At 48.3% G+C, this 7,980-nt stretch overlaps 2 protein-coding genes across 2 annotated transcripts in view; one reads left to right on the plus strand and one right to left on the minus strand.

The window, feature by feature from the left end:
* The window catches only part of STK11IP (serine/threonine kinase 11 interacting protein), a 19,631-nt gene extending 19,412 nt beyond the window's left edge, over positions 1-219 (minus strand). Inside the window, exon 1 of the mRNA XM_031058121.1 lies at positions 165-219. Coding sequence (XP_030913981.1) covers positions 165-219 — 55 coding nt within the window. The remainder of the gene's footprint in view (positions 1-164) is intronic.
* A 4,505-nt stretch (positions 220-4,724) lies between these two features.
* SLC4A3 (solute carrier family 4 member 3) overlaps positions 4,725-7,980 on the plus strand; it is a 28,631-nt gene continuing 25,375 nt past the window's right edge. The window contains exons 1-2 of the mRNA XM_031056597.1: positions 4,725-4,778; positions 6,016-6,172. Of these exons, the coding sequence (XP_030912457.1) occupies positions 4,725-4,778; positions 6,016-6,172 (211 nt within the window). The remainder of the gene's footprint in view (positions 4,779-6,015; positions 6,173-7,980) is intronic.

The following is a 7,980-nucleotide window of genomic DNA, read 5'->3' on the forward strand; positions in this document are numbered from 1 at the left end:
CGGCTTGGAGCAGTCCCGCGCTCCGCACCGTACGGGCTTGCACGGCACGGCACAGCACGGACGTGGTGCAGTGACCCCGGTGGCTGTGTCCCTTTCCTTCCCCGACTCTACGTGTGTCTGTTAGAGCCGTCCGTACGTCCAGTGGAGGGGTGGCTTATTGTTACTGTCTGCTGTTGGCACTTCGTTCTGGAGTGAATTTTGTTCCGTGTGTTCGTTCATGTGTCTGTGGACCGTGCAGGCTCCGTCCCGTCTGGTACCCTATGAAGGGCCTGTTATGAGGGAGAGTCATGGAACAGACAGCGCTTCAGGAGTGAATGGCTGTGATGGTTCATCCAGGGTAGTTCAGTGGAGTATAGGATTCATTGAAATATTTAAGCCTTCTAAAGTGTTTGTGTAATAATACAAATTTCAACATAGTCATGTGGGAGAGAGATCCACAGGTTAAAACCTTCATGCTACAAAACTTTGTGTGTTTACTGTCTTATGTGTTGCCTTTTCATTCTGGTATGTGTGTCCTGTTCCTCGGCCATGACAGAGGAGAGGTAGGGGCAGTGCAGCCCACTCCTGTTTTGTTTGCCTTTGAGGCTGTGAGTGTCACAGTAGCATCCAAATGCTTTGATGTATGCAGCAGCATCCCTCCTGCTCCTTTTCTCCGTGGACAGGCACATCAGTATTTCTTCCCAGGAAAATCTTCCAAGGCCTCTAATCCTTCGTCTTTGTGAGCTCTTCCAGTCTGTGCCTATGAGCCAGAGTCCCTTCTCCTCCCCTATCCTCAAAACAGCTTTGCCCCTGTGGCTTTATCCCTATCTTAACATCCACTCCTAGTCTAGACACTCCACAGCTAAATTCTTTTCGGCCAATGGCTAAGGGATTAAGGAAGAGCTGAGGGGATGGATGTGGGACCTGATGGCTGTCTCCATGCAGCCCCTTGCCCACAGAGCTGGGGCAGCCTGCCTGTAGCGTTACTGACTCATCTTTGTTGCAAAGGGACAGCGTGAACTGCTCGCCTCGGCCCTCAAAGATGTGCCAAATTTTGTTTTTCTCAGCAAAACAGGGAAGCATGGCACTGTGAAGCAGCCTTTGGGAATGCGGGGGAGCCCCACTGGAGTCCCTGTGATCAACATGTGGGAGATGCTGTAGCTGCCAGCATTGCAGGGACGTGCCTGCTCAATTTCCTTCAGAATGCCTTAAGCCCAGATGGTCAGTACAATGGTCAGTACAAGGCATGGTGATTTAAGTGAGCCAGTTCTGTTTACTGATGTGCTTGTGGAGAGAGCAGGGATGTGTGAGTGCACACAGGTTGGCAGGCTGTGGATTTTTCTGGCCTCCCTTTGAATCTGGCCTGCTGGCATGATGCTTCTATTACTGAAAATTACTTCTAGCGGGAATGCTGAATCACGTACTCCCCATAACCAGGAGATACAGTAGGATGAAGGTATCAGTCATTTGCTTTTCTTTAGTGGTGTTTGTTTTTTTAGTTTCCCATTTTGTCTTGTGCTCTTCTTATGGCAACCCAGGCAGTGATGCCATCAGGCTGGGCACTTCAGCATGGTGCTTTAGCATTAGCAGAATTCTCCCTGATACTCCTTTTAAGTTTCTATTTTAAATTTTAACCTATTCTTAAGTCTCTTTATGAAGGGCTGCCTGACAAAAAAATAATCTTCAGTTGTGTTTTACATCCTTGAGATCTTTCCAGACTGCTGGTTTGTTCCATCCCCATCTTAGTCATCCCATATTGTGCTAGATAAAATTAGCTCCTAACCTTTCCTTATAAATCAATCCCTCTGGCCCACTGGCAAAATTTTGCTCTTCTCTGAACTCCATCTGTTGAGGGTGGTAGAAACGCCAGGCAGGATCCTGTAGGTTTCCATCCCACCTTCCTCCAGAGGTGGCACAGAGTGAGGGGCAAGTGGCCTCTAGTGGCCGTGGACAGCCGTGAATGTGCTGAATGGGAGCAGCAGTGTTCCAGGCTGTGGGCTCTCCATTCTTCAGGAACAGGAGAGCTGGTAGGGTTAGAATCAGAGAACACACCTCTCATCCTCACCTCCTCTCTCGTCCCCAAAGCGTCAGAGCCTTCCAGCAGTTGGGCCCCAAGTCCTGTCGGATTGAGGTGCCCACACACTGCATCGTGCTTTCATTGATGGAAACCCTGTGGGTATCTCCCAGTCCCTCTGAAATTTCAAAGCAGGTCCCCAGGGCTCTCTTACTGCTACTACAACTGTCTGGCTTTTAGCTGTTCAGCCTCATTAGAGTGATGGCTTCAGCATAATTCTAAATGTGCTGCTATGATCTGTAAAGAAAGACTAGGTGCTGGATTTTCCCTCCCTTTTAACTTCATTTAGGCAGTCGGGCTATAGTTTTAAACTCAGTATAATATCTTAGAAAGCTAGTGTCAGCAGAATATGTTGCACCCAGTAGTTCTCCAGGATGTGGGTTTCCTCCCTCCCAGAGCACAAAATGCCCCTGGAGCCTCTGCCTTGCTTCAGATATACCTAAGGTTGCCCTGAAACAAAGCACTTTGCTTCACAGCCCTGCTGATAGCTTTAGTTTACTTCAAAGGCCCCACAAGGCATGTTAGTGGCACAGAGGTAAAGCTGAGCATTAGCATTTATTTTGTTAAATTACCTTTACTATTTTGCTAAGTTTTAGGGATTCTGCCTCTACAGGAGCTGTTGTCCAAAGCTCCATTATCTTTTTACTCCCTAAGTTATAGTCCTTGCAACGTGTTTTTGCAGTCACTCTGTAGCTGTGAATGCTCTGTTCCTTAAAAATGTCCAATCCTTTCTTTAACAGTGGTGATGCCATGTCCCTGCAAAATGAGGTTCCCCTGCCAGCTCTTCCCACTGGAATAAAATGTTGCATGCCTTCAGTTCCAAAAGTACTGCTGTTTGTTTTCATGGAATTAGACCCTTTTCTTGAATTAAATGATTAAATGCCAAAAAAAAGAAAAAGAGATAAAAAAAAGGACAGGTATTTATAGGTATTTATCTTTTCTCTATCATGTCTCCTACTAAAAGGATGGCCTGGATGCTGTATTTGCTGTTTAGATGTCTGTCTTGGCAGCCTATTTCTCTTGAGCTGTTGATGTCTTACTGAGGCTGAAATTAGTGATGAGTCCAATGAAGTGTGTTTCAGGGGTTTCTTCCGTTATGTTTTGCCTCATTCCTGATAATTAGGAAGGTAGAGCAAAGGATCATCCTTCATCAATGGTCAGATTAGCTTCTCAAAATCTTGCCTTACAGATGGCCCTGGGATTTTTGATTTGAATAAGCTTTTCATGTAGGCAGAGTAAGCAGACTGTAGACCTTCTGGAGATCTTCAAAGATAGATGATGAGGTGTCCTTACTGCTTTCCTCCTTAGACAATCTTTAGTGTTTTAGTCACCTGTCTTGGACAGTGTCCCATGCTAGGTACTTCAGATGAGATAGTAAGAAGCCCCTCAGCAGATAGCCAGGACATAGACTGCAGCACTTACTCCAAAGCTTTTATAGCTGGAGAATAGCTTGTTCTGAAAGATGGGTTTAATTTCTCTTAATTTTATTTGTCAGAAATACAAGTTGTTACCAGAGAGATTGCCAAGCTATCCTCTGACATTGCAGTGTTTTGCTCCTTGATGACATCACTGAAAAAAAATATTTTGTCAATTTTGAATTCATTTGTATTCTACCCTTGTAGTTTTAACGAATGTCTCTTTTCTTGTGCTGTGAGCTGAGGACACTTTGCTTCTCCCTGTCCCCAAATCACTGTGTATATGCTTACATCTTCTCTGTTTCAGATGAGTTTTTTGGGATCAGTGTCTTCCCAGTGCCAGTCTCTGTACCATCTCCAGTTCTTCCTGGAGTGCTGCCCATGCTGTTTAGGCTGTGCTGCTGCTATAGATGGTTTGACCAGAGGTGTTTCTGTGTTAGTCTGTATCCCCGTCCTTGTCAAGCGTAGCACCTCTTTGCCTTCCTCACCTGCAGTTGTGTATTGAGCAGATTGTTCCTTTGTGCTGTCCTCAGGGACTTGTGTGTCCTTTAGCCCTGACAGTGCTGACAGGGCACAGATCTGCAGCCTTGGTCTCTTTGCCTGTAACATGTATTGTTTTGTGTGTGGCGTTTGAATGATGAACTGTTTGTCCTTGTCCTATCTCTGTGGTCTGCACAGCTGTCTCTGTGATTCCTTCTGGCCTTTTTTGAGATCTGTCCAGTTAAAGCTAGGTGCCACAGGACCACTCTGCTGCCTGCTCCTGGCATGTACTCCCAGCACCTCATCTCTCCAACTTTTTCTTTCCCTGGTGGTCAGTCACACTCCAGCTTTGCACTGGTGTGCTGCTGTAGAGGTGGCTGAGCAGGAAGCTTTCCTTTCTCTTGCACAGCCCATGCAGGAGCTATATGTAGCTGATGTCTCCGTTGGCCCCTGTGACCTTTCAGAGAAGGACAAGATCCCATCTATCCATGATCAGCTGGAGCTGGTGGCCAAAGCAGCATGGACTGGGCCATTTGTCCCTGCACACTGCTGGGGACAGGCCTGTCCTAGTGAAGCCAGGGAGGTTCTCCAGGGGCTGCTGAGGTGACCTCTGGATCAGGAGCCAGGGGCTTGAGGGCAGTGGCCAGCAGTCTCCCACGACATTCCCTTGTCCTGCCCTCTCTCCACAGGTTATGCCACTCTCCAGGTTTGCTGGGTGCCTGCCGGTGAAAGAGAAGGGTTGATATTTTGCCCAGGCCCTTAGGTCCTGAACCAAAATGGCAGCTGGAGAGTCCCCTCCCAGAGGAGATGTCTTCATCGACTTGCAGCAGGTGAGCTGGGAATCCAGCAGCAGCAGCAGCAGCAGCAGCGGGGCTGTCTCCTCCCCGGGGACCGTGCTCCTGCTGGCTGAGAGCAGGGCCGGTGTCCTGGGTGTCCTGGCAGCGTGCTGCAGCAGGACAGGAGACACAGCCTGCGCTTACCGGGACAGGCTGCACCGAGCGTGCCCTGGGGCTGCTCGTGAGCCCTGCTCCTCTGCACACAGACAACAAACTGCGGCCCAGGAAAGGCCAGAGATTGCTCTCTGAGGTCCCTGTGCCATTGGGACAGGGGTACACAAGTGACAAGAGGAGCTGAGCAGCTTGAAAACAGACTGTCCCTATTTAGGCTGGGCTTGGGACACCTGTGCTAAGGTGAGAGGAGAAGCAGTCTCGCCCACAGATACAAAGCTGCTCCTAGGCCACAGCTAAGAACAGTGATGTGAGGAGAGGGATCTCTCAGCTAAAGCTGCCTTGCTCCCTCTTTCTGCCTAGCAGATTTGTCACAGTCGGGCCTCCTCCTGTTTCCATGGAAACACGGGAGTCCACAACAGCTCCACGCTGGCATTTCGGCTATATTGATGGAAAATTTTACCAGCTGCAGCTGCTCAGGAGAAAGGAAGAAAGAAAGAAAGAAAGAAAGAAAGGCCATCGGGCACCTGGTGATGCTCATGTCAGGGCACTTGCACCAGCAAAAGGCAGAGAAGTTCCCATTGCCTGAAACAGGAGGAAAATAGGCAGAAAAGCCAGAAGAAGGCATCCAAGAGGAACGGGGAGTCTCTAGATTGTGGAGGGGAGGTGGGAAGGCACAGGGTGGTCACCGACCCAAGGGCAACTCACCAGAGCAGGGATGCTGTCTCCCAAGGGGAAATACAGAGGAGGCCTAAGAATGAGAGAGATGGCAGACTGGGCAAAGGGAAGACCAGAGAGCAGCAGTTAAATGTGAGGAGAGAGAATTTCCAGCCAAACAAAAGTTACACATTTCCTCTAATGGGAAAACTGGCACTGGCATATTCCCTTGATACCTGCCACTCAAGACTGGTGTGGAGGACCACTAAAGTATCCCTGCAGAGTGTGCCTTGGAGCTTGATGGTCTGTTCTGGCACTTGGTTCTGAGCAGAGCTGTGCCTCTATGTGACACATTGTGCCCCAGGCCTGTTGTATGGAGCCTGGTGCTGTTGGAAGGGCAGGAGGATCCAGAGGGCTTTAGGGGTCTGCCGTGTTTGATTCTTACCTGGCGGTTTCTGTGCAGGGCAGAGATGACGCAGAGAAAGCCTCTCCTGGTGCCGAGGACGATGAGGACTTGGATAAGACTTTGTCAATCGAGAGATTTGGGGACCTGATAAGCAAGTCAGCATCAAGCAATCTGGAGAAGCAAAGTCGCAGCTACAGTGAGAGAGATTTTGAATGTATGTAGGTTTTGAAACATTGTACCCCCTTCCACCCTCACCACCAGCCCTCTCTCAGTGCCACGTGCTCTGCAGCCTTGTGCCAGGACTGCAGATTGTATTAGCCTGCTATTCACTTCCTTCCTCCAGAGCGTTCCCGAGGTGCTATGTACACACAGTTTAGCACCAGTGCCCACGGCCTCTTTCCAGTCTGTTCCTGTTTTCTCTGTCTCCGTAGGCATAGCTACTGCACAGCCCACCCAGCAGCCGTAGCTCAGCCCAGGGTGTTCGTTCACCTCCTAAATCAGTCTCTGAGACCTCTGCAGCTACTTCCCCAAGCTGAATTTTCCAGTTTTAAAACAATTTCTCTTCCATGTGGCTGCAAAGAAACATCCAAACATGACCAGAAGCCAGGCTGTCCTCCCCAGTCTGAAAGCAGATGGCTCCAGTCAGACATGCCTGTGTATTTCTAAATAGCACTCAAGAATCCACTGGGCTTATCTGATCAAAGAAAGGAACTGCAAAATAAAAATGGAGTGTGAATTTAAAGTGCTGTAGTTATCTCACCTGAATTCATCTGAACAGCATATCTATTCCTCTATCTGCTCTTTCATGATGAAGGCAGCTGACCTGCCCAAAGTCACTTTGTGTGTTAGATGAGAATGTACTGACAAGAGTGACCATAAGCTGTTGCCTGGTGTAGGTGGGTTATGTTACTTTGTAGTAACAGCAGTGAAGGGCAGGAGGAGGCCCCTATCCAGCAGCCTGTTTGTGTGGCAGACACGTAGCAGTGGTTGGGAGATTTTCCCAGTCTGTGGCTCTCCACAGTCACATATTGCTTCTTTTCCAGCTTGGCTTTGATGAGCTACAACCTTGGGAACATTATGTCCCAAGTACATCACCAGGCTGTTTTCTGCTTGGCCACTCATTTTCCAATGGCTGTTATAGAAGCTTGCTGGTAAAAGTCTATTACTGTAGTGCACCTCAGCTGCTGTTTTTTTGCCTGTGTCATTTCTCTACAGAGGCTCCATTTAAATAACACTTCCCATCTGGGCTCACAGTCACTTGTGCACATGGCTGCAAGGTGCTGATAGCTTTGCTGTGGGTTGAATTCCTGTCCTGTAGGACCTACCTGCTCAGCAGCTCTGCCTGTGTGCACAGGTGTGCGGGTTGGCTTGGAGGACATGGATGATCTGCTTGAGCATGCATGGCAGAAGCTTTTTGAAAATTTTAACTAGAGATTTGTACTGTTTGGGGTTGGGTTTTTTCCCTTATTAATAGGAGAATAATTTTTCTTTTGTCAGAATCAACCTTGTTTTCCTCTGAACTCCTGATGTATTTCTGTTGTCTAGGGCTACATCAACCCTGGTTATCAAAGGTTTTATGCAGTTTGTATTCATAAAGCTGGAAGATCTGGTTAGGTCATTAGACTTTTAAAGATAACATACCAGCCCATACAGGTGAATGTTCTCTGGGCTTAGAAATGTTTCCTGCTCTAATAGAAGCCAGGAACTCCTAATATGTAGGCTCTTCCTTCTGGGCTCCCTATCTAAATTACTTTTTCATATCTCTTGTATCAAGTTCACCAAGAGATGTAATCAAGCATCTGGGACACTAGTTTGGCAGTAACTTTCAATACAGGCAGGCAGTGCAAGGAAGGGAGCAGGGAGGGAGGACAGGGACTGGATGCACAGGAGGACAAGGAGGTAGAAGAGGGAGGTATGAATCCTTTTGTGTTTGGGAGAGGTGTGTTTTTCCCACCTCCAGACCACCTCTGTGGAGATGTGATCAGTTGACCTGAGGAGGGCTGAGGCAGAGGTGAAGAGAAG

Source organism: Geospiza fortis, unplaced genomic scaffold (genome assembly GCF_000277835.1).
Source record: "Geospiza fortis unplaced genomic scaffold, GeoFor_1.0 scaffold112, whole genome shotgun sequence".
NCBI classification, from domain to species: Eukaryota; Metazoa; Chordata; class Aves; order Passeriformes; family Thraupidae; genus Geospiza; species Geospiza fortis.